Here is a 14,193-nt window from a genome sequence, read left to right as displayed (position 1 = left end):
AATCCCTTACAGTTATACAGTGGAAATGACAAAGAAATTCAAGGGATTAGATCTGACACACACCACCTGAAGAACTATGGATGGAGGTTCATGACATTGGCAACCCATCCAGTCCTCTTGCCTGGAAAATCCCATGGGTGGAGGAGCCTGGTAGGCTGCAGTCCATGGGGTCGCTAAGAGTCAGACATAACTGAGCGACTTCACTTTCACTTTTCACTTTCATGCATTGGAGAAGGAAATGGCAACCCACTCCAGTGTTCTTGCCTGGAGAATCCCAGGGACGGGGGAGCCTGGTGGGCTGCCGTCTATGGGGTGGCACAGAGTCGGACACGACTGAAGCGACTTAGCAGTAGTAGTAGTAGTCAAGTGCTTTAAGCAACTTTAGTGAAAGTTACTTTAGTTCAAAGTACTATAGGAGTTACGTTTTAAATAAGTAGTTTGAGAACTTTCAGTGGAAATGACTAGCATAGGATTGTTGACTTAAATGTCAGGATTATTTTGGTGACACGGGACATTCCCATTTTCAGGAATTCCTGGTCTTACCTGTGGGTTGTTCTTGAGTTCTCGTCTGTCATCCTTGGCTTGGAAGCTCAGTAAAGAGCTGCTCACTGTAGTTTAACAGCCATTTATGGAGTGCCTGCCATGTGCGTGGTGATTATACCCTGCTCTTCATTTTGTCTCTGGATTGTGTAGACTCACCAGAAGGCGTTGTTTTCCTTTCTCTAGACTTGCACTGCCCAGGATGGCAGCCACTACCCTTCTGTGTCTTTTAAAGTTTAAATTAATTAAAATGAAATAAAGTTAAAATTTTATTTTCTCAGTCCTACTAGCTATATTTCAAGTGTGACTATGGTTATAGTATTGGGCAGCACAGATTCAGACCATGCTGTCACCCAGAAAGTCCTACCAGACAGTGCTGCAGTTTAGAATAACCGTGCTGCTTGTTTGTATCTATACCAGTCGACTCCTGTGGACTCTCTCATCATATCTGTACTCTGAGTTATGATTTAGACAAATCATCCTATAGTGCTTAGCCTTTTTCCATTTCTTATCTCAGTATTCCATTTGCAGTATTAAAAATACTATTTTTAATAGGGTGCTTAGATTTTAGTTATGACACCACATCATTCCATTAATACTGAGTTTCATTCTAGGGTTTTTTGACTGATATATTTCAACTATATTAACATTCTGAGTCCCATGCTTTGGAATTATCCTGATTTCAGTTCATTTTGTGTGTGTGTGTGTGTGTCATTTTTTTCCTCTCAAGAAGGAAAAATTCCTGTTTTGGTCTTAGCATATTTCAGATTTGATCATCCTTGAAGTGTTTTTGAAGGTATTTTTTTTTTCCTCTCCTGAAAAGTCCTCTGTTAGCTGTGTTAGTCGCTCAGTTGTGTCTGACTCTTTGTGTCTATACACCTCATGGACTGTAGTCTGCCAGACTCTTTTGTTCGTGGAATTCTCCAGTCAGGAATACTGGAGTGAGTAGCCATTCCCTTCTCCAGGAAATCTTCCTGACCCAGAAAGGTTTGGGTTTTTTAAAAATTAATTACTTTATATTTGGTTGCCCTGGATCTTTGTTGCTGAGGACGGGCTTCTCATTGCAGTAGCTTCTCTTGTTGCAGAGTGCAGGCTCAGTAGTTGTGGCCCACAGGCTTAGTTGCCTCATGGCATGTGGGATCTTCCCGGACCAGGGATCAAACCCGTGTTCCCTGAATTGAAAGGCAGATTCCTAACCATTGGACCACCAGGAAAACGTCCTAATATTGTTTTTTGAAAGTTTTATTTTATTTTTAAACTTTACAGTATTGTATTGGTTTTGCCAAATATCAAAATGAATCCACCACAGGTATACATGTGTTCCCCATCCTGAACCCTCCTCCCTCCTCCCTCCCCATACCATCCCTCTGGGTCATCCCAGTGCACCAGCCCCAAGCATCCAGTATCGTGCATCAAAGCTAGACTGGCAACTCGTTTCATATATGATATTATACGTATTTCAATGCCATTCTCCCAAATCATCCCACCCTCTCCCTCTCCCACAGAGTCCAAAAGACTGTTCTATACATCAGTGTCTCTTTTGCTATCTCGTACACAGGGTTGTTGTTACCATCTTTCTAAATTCCATATATATGTGTTAGTATACTGTATTGGTGTTTTTCTTTCTGGCTTACTTCACTCTGTATAATAGGCTCCAGTTTCATCCACCTCATTAGAACTGATTCAAATGTATTCTTTTTAATGGCTGAGTAATACTCCATTGTGTATATGTACCATAGCTTTCTTATCCATTCATCTACTGATGGACATCTAGGTTGCTTCCATGTCCTGGCTATATAAACAGTGCTGCAGTGAACATTGGGGTACACGTGTCTCTTTCCCTTCTGGTTTCCTCAGTGTGTATGCCCAGCAGTGGGATTGCTGGATCATAAGGCAGTTCTATTTCCATTTTTTTAAGGAATCGCCACACTGTTCTCCATAGTGGCTGTACTAGTTTGCATTCCCACCAACAGTGTAAGAGGGTTCCCTTTTCTCCACACCCTCTCCAGCATGCATTGCTTGTAGACTTTTGGATCGCAGCCATTCTCACTGGCGTGAAATGGTACCTCATAGTGGTTTTAACTTGCATTTCTCTGATAATGAGTGATGTTGAGCATCTTTTCATGTGTTTGTTAGCCATCTGTATGTCTTCTTTGGAGAAATATCTATTTAGTTCTTTGGCCCATTTTTTGATTGGGTCATTTATTTTTCTGAATTGAGCTGTAGGAGTTGCTTGTATATTTTTGAGATTAGTTCTTTGTCAGTTGCTTCATTTGCTATTATTTTCTCCCATTCTGAAGGCTGTCTTTTCACCTTGCTTATAGTTTCCTTTGTTTTGCAGAAGCTTTGAAGTTTAATTAGGTCCCATTTGTTTATTTTTGCTTTTACTTCCAATATTCTGGGAGGTGGGTCATAGAGGATCCTGCTGTGATGTATGTCGGAGACTGTTTTGCCTATGTTCTCCTCTAGGAGTTTTATAGTTTCTGGTCTTACGTTTAGATCTTTAATCCATTTTGAGTTTATTTTTGTGTATGGTGTTAGAAAGTGCTCTAGTTTCATTCTTTTACACGTGGTTGACCAGTTTTCCCAGCACCACTTGTTAAAGAAATTGTCTTTAATCCATTGTGTATTCTTGCCTCCTTTGTCAAAGATAAGGTGTCCATATGTGCATGGATTTATCTCTGGGCTTTCTATTTTGTTCCATTGATCTATATTTCTGTCTTTGTGCCAGTACCATACTGTCTTGATGACTGTGGCTTTGTAGTAGAGCCTGAAGTCAGGTAGGTTGATTCCTCCAGTTCCATTCTTCTTTCTCAAGATCGCTTTGGCTATTCGAGGTTTTTTTGTATTTCCATACAAATTGTGAAATTATTTGTTCTAGCTCTGTGAAGAATACTGTTGGTAGCTTGATAGGGATTGCATTGAATCTATAAATTCCTTTGGGTAGTATACTCATTTTCACTATATTGATTCTTCCAATCCATGAACGTGGTATATTTCTCCATCTATTAGTGTCCTCTTTGGTTTCTTTCACCAGTGTTTTATAGTTTTCTATATATAGGTCTTTAGTTTCTTTAGGTAGATACATTCCTAAGTATTTTATTCTTTCCATTGCAATGGTGAATGGAATTGTTTCCTTAATTTCTCTTTCTGTTTTCTCATTATTAGTGTATAGGAATGCAAGGTATTTCTGTGTGTTGATTTTATATCCTGCAACTTTAGTATAGTCATTGATTAGTTCTAGTAATTTTCTGGTGGACTCTTTAGGGTTTTCTATGTAGAGGATCATGTCATCTGCAAACAGTGAGAGTTTTACTTCTTCTTTTCCAATTTGGATTCCTTTTATTTCTTTTTCTGCTCTGATTGCTGTGGCCAAAACTTCCAAAACTATGTTGAATAGTAATGGTGAAAGTGGGCACCCTTGTCTCGTTCCCGACTTTAGAGGAAATGCTTTCAATTTTTCACCATTGAGGATAATGTTTGCTGTGGATTTGTCATATATAGCTTTTATTATGTTGAGGTATGTTCCTTCTATTCCTGCTTTCTGGAGAGTTTTTATCATAAATGGATGTTGAATTTTGTCAAAGGCTTTCTCTGCATCTATTGAGATAATCATATGGTTTTTATTTTTCAATTTGTTAATGTGGTGTATTACATTGATTGATTTGCGGATATTGAAGAATCCTTGCATCCCTGGGATAAAGCCCACTTGGTCATGGTGTATGATCTTTTTAATGTGTTGTTGGATTCTGATTGCTAGAATTTTGTTAAGGATTTTTGCATTTATGTTCATCAGTGATATTGGCCTGTAGTTTTCTTTTTTTGTGGGATCTTTGTCAGGTTTTGGTATTAGGGTGATGGTGGCCTCACAGAATGAGTTTGGAAGTTTACCTTCCTCTGCAATTTTCTGGAAGAGTTTGAGCAGGATAGGTGTTAGCTCTTCTCTAAATTTTTGGTAGAATTCAGCTGTGAAGCCGTCTGGACCGGGGCTTTTGTTTGCTGGAAGATTTTTGATTACAGTTTCAATTTCCATGCTTGTGATGGGTCTGTTAAGATTTTCTATTTCTTCCTGGTCGAGTTTTGGAAAGTTGTACTTTTCTAAGAATTTGTCCATTTCTTCCACGTTGTCCATTTTATTGGCATATAATTGTTGATAGTAGTCTCTTATGATCCTTTGTATTTCTGTGTTGTCTGTTGTGATCTCTCCATTTTTGTTTCTAGTTTTATTGATTTGAAATTTCTCCCTTTGTTTCTTGATGAGTCTGGCTAATGGTTTGTCAATTTTGTTTATCCTTTCAAAGAACCAGCTTTTGGCTTTGTTGATTTTTGCTATGGTCTCTTTTGTTTCTTTTGCATTTATTTCTGCCCTGATTTTTAAGATTTCTTTCCTTCTACTAACCCTGGGGTTCTTCATTTCTTCCTTTTCTAGTTGCTTTAGGTGTAGAGTTAGGTTATTTATTTGACTTTTTTCTTGTTTCTTGAGGTATGCCTGTATTGCTATGAACTTTCCCCTTAGCTAATATTGTTTTTTGAAGAGCAGAGTTTTTTCTTTTTTTAGCCTCACTGTGTGGATTGTGGAATCACAGTTCCCTGACCAGGGATCGAACCTGTGCCCCCTGCATTGGAAGTGTGAAGTGTTAACTGCAGGACCACCAGGGAAATCCAAAGAGCAGAGTTTTTATTTTATATGAAATCTAGCTTGTTAATTTTCTTCTTTTATGACGAATGAGGTCTTTTCTTCTTTTATGACAAATACATTTTTAAATTAGTTTCAGTTTTTCCAAAAGTCCTAGTAGAGTTTTGGTTGTGATTTTATTGACTTTTTGATCAACGTGAAAGAACTGACATTGTAACAATGTTTAGTCTTTCAATCATGAATTTGGTGTATGTCTCTGCTAGCTTTGATTTTTAATTTCTTTTAGCAATGTTTTATAGTTTTCAGTGTTGGGATGTTGCAAATTTTGATAAGCTGTGCCTTCTAGGGAGTTTGTCTATTCATCTGAAGCTATAAATGCATTAGTTGCTTCCCACAAATTTGTTAGTATGTTTTCATTATCATTAAATATTTTTAAATTGCCCTTGAGATTTCTTCTTTGACTCAAAAGTTTAGAAGTGTGCTATTTAATTTTTTAGTACTTAGTACTTTAGTATGAAATAACTTAGTATAAATTACTTTGTTAGCTGATTTCTGGTTTCATTTCATTGTCAGAAAACATAATTTTTGATATTTCAGTTTTGAAATTTCTTGAGACTTATTTTTTTTCAAACAGCATAGGCTTTGTCTTGGTGAACATTCCAGCTACACTTGAATGATTATTTTATAGTTTTGGATGCAATTAACAAACAGTCATATGTAAAAGTTGGATCAACAGAGCAGGCAAAGATGGTAAGGTTGAAAATAATCAACTCTGGTCAAAGGGCTCTGGGTCTGAAGAATAAGAGTACTGGTAGGATTTGTCAGACACAGGTGGGGAGTGACATGAGTAAAGAAAGGTAAGCAGAAGGAAAGTGAGCAAAGTTATCAGCTCATTGTGGGGTTGTGAACAGAAAAGTTCACTGGGCTCAGAATGTAAAAGGCTTAGAATAGCATGTTAATGAATTTATCACCTAGAAACTGCTTAGGAAGTAATATTGAATAGAACGATAACTCTCAGGCACGGATAAATGGACTTTTTTTTTTTTGCTGCTTTATAAAAGGAAAAAAGCATATCTAGATTTCATGGAAAGATTTTTTTTGAGGAGTGACCCCTTGTAGAGGTCTGACACTTCAAACAAAGGTCACTGTTGGTAATTGTGATCCCTTATCTTTGCATCTTCTTCAGTGTTTTCCTTTCTGTATTTTTCCCATCACCCTTTAAAATGCTTAAGACTTGAAGTCTTCAAAGAAAAAGTAATAGTAATAATAATAATAATAATAATAATAATAATAAAAACCCTACCTGTGCCCTGTCTTCCTCTCTAGCTGCTACCTTGCATTTCGCTCCTTTTCCTAAACATTTCTGTGTGTGCTGGGTACACATGGCACCGTTTGTTCACACAGTCTGGCCCTTGCTGAGGTCACCGTAGCTTCCTTCTGGAGGAATCCAGCGGTGTTCCCTAAGTCTCTTCTCCCCTCTAATCCACATTCCGTGCCAGGACCATGACCTCCTTTTGAAAGTTTTTTCTCGCTCTGATTTTTGTGACTTTCTACTTTCCTCCTTTCTTTCATACTCTTGCTCCTTTACAGTCTAGTCTCTTGATTTCTCATCCTCTGGCCAGTCATTAAATGTTTGGGTCTGCGTTTCTCTTGTAGTTTTTCTCCTTAGACTGTCCCATACACTTTCATGGGAACAACTGATCTTTTTATTTTCTCTATAGTTTTGCCTTTTCCAAAATATCATGTGGTTAGAATTTAGCCTTTTCAGATTGTCTTCTTTCAATTAGTAATCTACTTTAAAGTGTCCTCTATGTCTTTGTAGTTTGACAGCTCATTTCTCTATCTTTGAATAATAGTTGGTTGTATGGATTTATCATAGTTTATCCCTTCACATGTTGAAAAACATCTTGGTTGCCTCCAAGTTTTGACAGTTCTGAATAAAGTTACTTTAAACATTTGTGTAGGACTTCCTTGGTGGCTCAACAGTAAAGAATCCACCTGCTAATGCAGGGGACATTGGAGATGCAGGTTCGATCCCTGGGTCAGGAAGATCCCCTGAAGAAGAAAATGGAAACCCACTGTAGTATTCTTGCCTGGGAAATCCCATGGACAGAGGAACCTGGCAGGCTACACTTGATGGGATTGCAGAGTCAGACATGACTTAGTGACTAAACAACAAACATTTGTGTAGATTTTTGTGTGGATGTAAGTTTTCAGCTTGAGTAAATATCAAGGAGTGGAATTACTTGATTGTATGGTAGGAGTATGTTCGGCTGTGTGAGCAACTGCCAAAATGTCTTCTATGGTGGCTGAAGCATTGGCATTCCTACCAGCCATTGATGAGAATTCCTGCTGCCCCACATTCTCATCAGCATTTTATGATATCATTGTTTTGGATTTGACGAAGATCATGGCATCTGGTCCCATCACTTCATGGGAAATAGATGGGGAAACGATGGAAACAGTGTCAAACTTTATTTTGGGGGGCTCCCAAATCACTGCAGATGGTGACTGCAGCCATGAAATCAAAAGATGCTTACTCCTTGGAAGAAAAGTTATGACCAACCTAGATAGCATATTGAAAAGCAGAGACATTACTTTGCCAACAAAGGTCCGTCTAGTCAACACTATGGTTTTTTCAGTGGTCATGTATGGATATGAGAGTTGGGCTGAAGAAAACGGAGCGCTGAAGAATTGATGCTTTTGAACTGTGGTGTTGGAGAAGCCTCTTGAGAGTCCCTTGGACTGCAAGGAGATCCAACCAGTCCATTCTGAAGGAGATCAGCCCTAGGATTTCTTTGGAAGGAATGATGCTACAGGTGAAACTCCAGTACTTTGGCCACCTCATGGGAAGAGTTGACTCATTGGAAAAGACTCTGATGCTGGGAGAGATTGAGGGCAGGAGGAGAAGGAGATGACAGAGGATGAGATGGCTGGATGGCATCACTGACTCGATGGACGTGAGTCTGAGTGAACTCCAGGAGTTGGTGATGGACAGGGAGGCCTGGCGTGCTGCGACTCATGGGGTCGCAAAGTGTCGGACAAGACTGAGTGACTGAACTGAACTGAACTCAGTAGGTATATAGTGGGATCTTACCATTTTAATTTGTAAATCCCTGATGACATATGATTTTTTTTTACATTATTTTATATATTCTTTTCCATTATGATTTTTCACAAAATATTGAATACATTTCCCTGTGCTATATAGTAGGACTTGTTGTTTATCCATTCTATATATAATAGTTTGCATCGCTAACCCCAAACTCCAAATCCATTCTTCCCACTCTCTCCCTTGGCAACCACAAGTCTGTTCTCTATGGCTGTGAGTCTGTTTTGTAGATAAGTTCATCTGTGTTGTATTTCAGATTTCACATAGAAGTGATATCACACAGTATTTGTCTTTCTGACTTAACTGATTTAATATGACAATCTCCGAGTTCATCCATGTTGCTGCAAATGGCGTTATTTTGTTCTGTTTCATGGTTGAGTAGTATTGCATTGTATATCTGTACCACATCTTCATCCACTCATCTTTTGATGGACACTTAGGTTATTTCCATGTCTTGGCTGTTGTGAATAGTGTTTTATTGAAGATTGGGGTACATGTGTCTTTTTGAATTATAGTTTTGTCCAGATATATGCCCAGGAGTAGGGTTGCTGGGTCACTTGAAAACTCTATTTTTAGCTTTTTGAGGAATTTCCTGATAATTTTCATAGTGGCTACATCAACTTTCATTCCCACCAGCAGTGTAGGAGGATTCCCTTTTCTCCATACCCTCTTTAGCATTTGTTATTTGTACACTATTTAATGATGGCCATCTGAGAGGTGTTAAGTGGCGCCTCATAGTTATGATTTGCTTTTCTCTAATAATTAGTGATGTTGAGCATCTTTTCATGTGCCTTTTGGCTGTCTGTGTGTTTTCCTAGGAGAACTGTCTATGTAGGTTTTCTACCTGTTTTTCTATTGGGCTGTAAGTTATTTTATTGTTGAATTGTATGAGCTGTTTGTGTATTTTGGATATTAAGCCCTTGTTGGTCACGTCACTTGCAAATATTTTCTCCCAGTCTGTAGGCTGTCTTTTCATTCTGTTGATGATTTCCTTAGCTATACAAAAGCTTGTAAATTTGATTAGGTCCCACTTGTTAATTTTTGCTTTTATTTCTGTTGCCTTGGGAGAGTGACCTAAGAAAACATTGGTACAATTTATGATGACACATTATCTTGAGCATCATTTCACATTTTCGTTGCCATTTGTATATCTTCTTTGGTATATCTTCTATTCTGATCACTTGCCCATTTTCTAACTGGGTAATTTTTTTTTCAGGGGGTGGGGTCAGGTTAGATAGCTTGTGGGACTTGAGTTCCCTGACCAGGGAGTGAACCTGACTCATGGGAGTGAACCTGACTTATGGCAGTGAAAGTCCAGAATCCTAATGACTAGACCGCTAGGAAACTCCAGGAGTTATTTTCTGTTTGAGTTTTAAGGTTCTTTGTATATTTGGGATACCAGTCCATTATCACACATATGTTTGGCACATATTTTCTTCCAGCTGTGGCTTGTTGTTTTATTCTTTGAACAGTGCCTTTCATGCAGCAGAATTTGTTAATTATAATGAAGTCTAACATACCAATTTTTTTCTTTCATGGATCATTCCTTGTATCTTTAAAAAAATCATCAAACCCAAAGTCAACTAGATTTTCTCCTATGTTATCTTCTCATTCAATACTTTTGTATTTTACTTGTGACTTTGTGAAAGGTGTAAGGCCTGAGTCTAGACTCATATTTTTGCATGTGGATGTTGTTGCTCCAGCACCGTTTGAAAAGCCTGTTCTTTTAAATTGCCTTTACTCCTTTGTCAGTGCTCCGTTGAGTATCCTTGGGAGTCTGTTTTGGGCTCTGTATGCTGTTCCATAAATCTCATTGTCTGTTCTTTTGCTAGTACCACCCTGTCTTGATAACTGTGGCATGATATATTTTAAAAATACTGAAAAGACCCTGATGCTGGGAAAGATTGAAGGCGGGAGGAGAAGGGGATGACAGAGGATGAGATGGTTGGATGGCATCACTGACTCAGTGGACATGAGTTTGAGTAGGCTCTGGGAGTTGGTGATGGACAGTGAAGCCTGATATGCTGCAGTCCATGGGGTTGCAAAGAGTCAGACATGATTGAGTGACTGAACTGACTGACTGAACTTTAAAAATACCTTACTGCCCCACTTCCCAAAACCCTTCAGTGGCCCGCTATTACTTGATGAAGATTCAGGCTTCCCTGGTAGCTCACATGGTAGAGTCTGCCTGCGGTGCGGGTGACCCAGGTTCAATCCCTAGGTGGGGAAGATCCCCTGGAGAAGGAAACGGCAACCCACTCCAGTATTCTTGCCTGGAAAATCCCAGGGATGGAGGAGCCTGGCAGGCTACAGTCCAGGGGGTCACAAAGAGTTGGACACGACTGAGGGACTTCACTTGCACTTTCCTTTCAGACCTGTCAGGTAGCCTTTGAGGCCTCAATGTGATTTGTGAATATATTCCCACCTCACAAAACTCATCCTAACTGTCCTCTTGTCATTAGAAGTAAACACTTTGTTTTTTCTTCAGTCACTCATTCCATGCTCTTTCTTATCTCTAGGTCTTCATACTCACTGTTTTCCTATCTTTGGAATTCTTTTCTAACCCCCTTCTTCTTGTGGTTAACTCTACTTAAATTCATTTTCTTAACAAAGGCTTCCCTGATTTTTGGACTAGTTAGGGCTCCCTATTAAATTATGCTCTCATAACACCCTTCCCTTCTTTATTATAATGTATAGCATAGTCATTTAGCTTATTAATTATCTGTTTTCCCTAGGACAAAACCTTTATGAAGGCCACAGGTCTCTTCTCCTCATCTGTTTCTTTGTTGGCACATACACTTGATTCTTAGTAAATATCTGTGGACTGAATTCATGAGTGAAAGGAAGGGTGCTTAGTATAGTGGATATTAGCTAGATTAATAGAAAAGTATGCTTTGGGGGGATAAATTTTACTAGATAAGAGAGTACTACAGTTAGTATTTAGATATTGCAGCAAGAAAGTGTAGTAAGTCTTTTATAGTATTTTTGTGAACAAGATGGAGAAATGTCAGGTTGATATTTATACAGGTAGATTATAATCAGTGTCAACATGGAAAAAACGTCTCTAATTTTCTCAAGGGGTTGTTAGTTGGAGCTCTCCTACTTAATACTTAAATCACTTTTGGACATGACTTAGCTACTGAACAACCACCACAAGTTTTGGAAAATGAATTTCTAAAATTAGTATAAGTAAGTATATATGTAGGCAAGTTGATGTGTCCAGGTACTTTTATGTTTCAGTTGTCTTTTGAGTGCTTGTCTGTTATCACCAGCTCCAGGCTGTGTAGAACTAGGTAGATGCTTCTCTAGCACAAGGCTAGAAGTTTCTGGAATCTGTGAAAGTGATGAGTCAGCTACTATACATGTCAGTCTAATAATGCCCAGCCTTGTTATGTTGTGTTTCTGAGAGGTTGGATTACATATAGTACTGTGTCATGGTTCAGGTTTAAATCAGGAAAGGTAATAGATTTGGGACATTGAAACCAGGTGCACGTAGTTTATCCTGGAGCTGGGAGACCCTGCAGAATGTTTTAGGACATCCTTTCCAAGGCCCTGACTGCAAACAGAAAAGAAGCACAAAGCCTGGTGGACTCTGGATTTTGAAGGCACATATTCCTCGAAGTGTGTTGTATTACTCTAGCCCATTTACTGAAGGACCCAGAAAGCTGCTAGTTCTGAGTAGGACCCGGGACAGGGAGAGCTCCTCCACAAATGCAGCTGCCAGGCTGGCTCCTCTGCTGCACGGGCCACCTGACCCCGCAGATGTGTCGGTGCTTGCGGTGTCAGTGGCAGAGAGGGCTACAGTCTGAGCCTTGGGCAGCCCTGCGGGTGAGTCGCAGTGCAGGCCCTAGGGTTCTGGAGCAGAGCCCTGCAGCTCTTTGTGGAGAGCTCCTTTACTTTTGGTAGCTCTAGATCTGATGCTGGGCCACAGTCAATACTGAACACTCAATGGTGGGCCACCAGTTTACCTGAGTCCTGAGCGGCCCATCATAAACTGGGGGTTATTGACCCTTCTAGCCATGAGTTTGGGTTTGTACAGAGGCATCCCATCATCCAATGGAAGCATTTTGCACGTGCTTGGCCCAGGTTGGCCCTGGAGGCATCACCAAGTGCGTGCTGCTGAGCCACTCTGTCTTTCCAGCCTGTACCTGTTGCCTTGGGGGAGTTCTCCAATCAGTTGACAGAAGACTCCAGCCTGATTTACAGATGGTTCCGCCTGATGCGCAGGCAGCACCTTAAGGTGGAAGTTGCAGCACTGCCAGCCCCTGTCAGAAGGACATGGCTGTAAATAGATTTGTTTGTTTAAGCTTAAGTTAGCTGCTACCAGTCACTGAGTTTTCAGTCTCAGATCCTTGATATGTCTATGAAATCCCTAATTAGATAAGTGTTGTCATAACAGTTTTGAATGGATATGTTTTTCGGTAACTCTGTCTATTCTGAAAAAATATGGTTTGAAAATATGGAAAATCAACCTGGTTGGTATTGCTGGTATTTTATATAAATGGAAAATATAGATTCTAGTGTTTAACATAAATCTAAGAAAACATGAAAAGACTTTGTGTATGTGTTACATACTGGTTTGAAGAAATTATACAAATAATTTCCATCTGAGATTTTTTAAAAAAACACAGGTGAGACTTCTTAAGCTTCTCAAATTTAATGTGTCACATTTCTGAAATGGAATAGATTAGACGTAGCTTAAATATCGTACTGAATATTTTATGCCTTACAGTTCTATAAAGCTGTTCAGTTGTCTCTATTAACCGCCTTCCTTAATGTTCCTAGGTTATAGAATCTTTGGGAATTATTATTTATAAGGCACTGGACTATGGCTTGAAGGAGAATGAAGAAAGGGAGTTAAGCCCACCACTGGAGCAGCTCATTGATCGCATGGCCAACACGGTAGAGGCTGACGGCAGCAATGACGAGGGCTACGAGGCTGCGGATGAGGGTCTGGAGGAGGATGATGACGTAAAGAGGAAGGTCTCAGCCATCCGGTCCTATAAAGATGTCATGAAGGTAAAGTTTACAGCAGTATCTCTTTCTTTCAAGAGTTGTTATTTCACTTTAAAAAATTGATTAGCATTTGATAATAGTTCCTAGACTTTCAGCTTTCAATGAAATACATTGTTGTTGTTATTTACTCACTAAGTTGTCTTCAGCTCTTTGCAGCCCCATGGACTGCAGCATGCCAGGCTTCCTTGTCCTTCACCATGTCCCAGAGTTTGCTCAGTTTCATGTCCTTAATGAAATGCATAAGGGTGTTCTAATTTCATTCTTTTACATGTAGCTGTCTAGTTTTCCTCCTACCATTTATTGAAGAGGCTGTTTTTTCTCCATGGTGTATTCTTGCCTCCTTTGTCATAGATTAGTTGACCATAGGTGTGTGAGTTTGCCTCTGGGCTTTCTTTCCTGTTCCACTGATGTGTGTCTGTTTTTGTGCCAGTGTCCTACTGTTTCGATTACTGTAGCTTTGTAGTACAGTCAAAGCTCCTGAAATCAAGGAGCCTAATTCCTCTAGCTCTGTCTTTGTTGCTTTTCTTTTTTTCTCCCCACAAAATCGCTGTGGCTTTTTGGGGCCTTTTGTGTTTCCATACAGATATTAAAATTTTTTGTTCTAGTTCTGAAAAAGTGAAGTGAAAATCTCTCAGTCGTGTCCAACTCTCTGCGACCCTGTGGATTATACAGCCCATGGAATTCTCCAGGCCATAATACTGGAGTGGGTAGCCTTTCTCTTCTTCAGTGGATCTTCCCAACCCAGGGATCGAACCCAGGTCTTCCATATTGCAGGCGGATTCTTTACCAACTGAACTACCAGGAAAGTTCTGAAAAAGGCTATTGGTAATTTCATGGGGATTACATTGAATCTATAGATTAGAACAGTCTTTAATACCATACATAGCAA

The 14,193-nt window shown here is 39.5% G+C and overlaps 1 protein-coding gene across 4 annotated transcripts in view; it reads left to right on the top strand.

The window, feature by feature from the left end:
- Nucleotides 1-14,193, top strand: part of SPIRE1 (spire type actin nucleation factor 1) — a 169,268-nt gene that overhangs the window by 74,013 nt on the left and 81,062 nt on the right. For all 4 annotated transcript variants that reach the window (XM_027525599.1, XM_027525600.1, XM_027525601.1 and 1 more), the window contains exon 3: nucleotides 13,074-13,307. In XM_027525599.1, coding sequence (XP_027381400.1) covers nucleotides 13,074-13,307 — 234 coding nt within the window. The remainder of the gene's footprint in view (nucleotides 1-13,073; nucleotides 13,308-14,193) is intronic.

This window comes from Bos indicus x Bos taurus, chromosome 24 (genome assembly GCF_003369695.1).
Source record: "Bos indicus x Bos taurus breed Angus x Brahman F1 hybrid chromosome 24, Bos_hybrid_MaternalHap_v2.0, whole genome shotgun sequence".
Lineage (NCBI taxonomy): Eukaryota > Metazoa > Chordata > Mammalia > Artiodactyla > Bovidae > Bos > Bos indicus x Bos taurus.
This window is presented reverse-complemented; position numbering and strand designations above follow the sequence as displayed.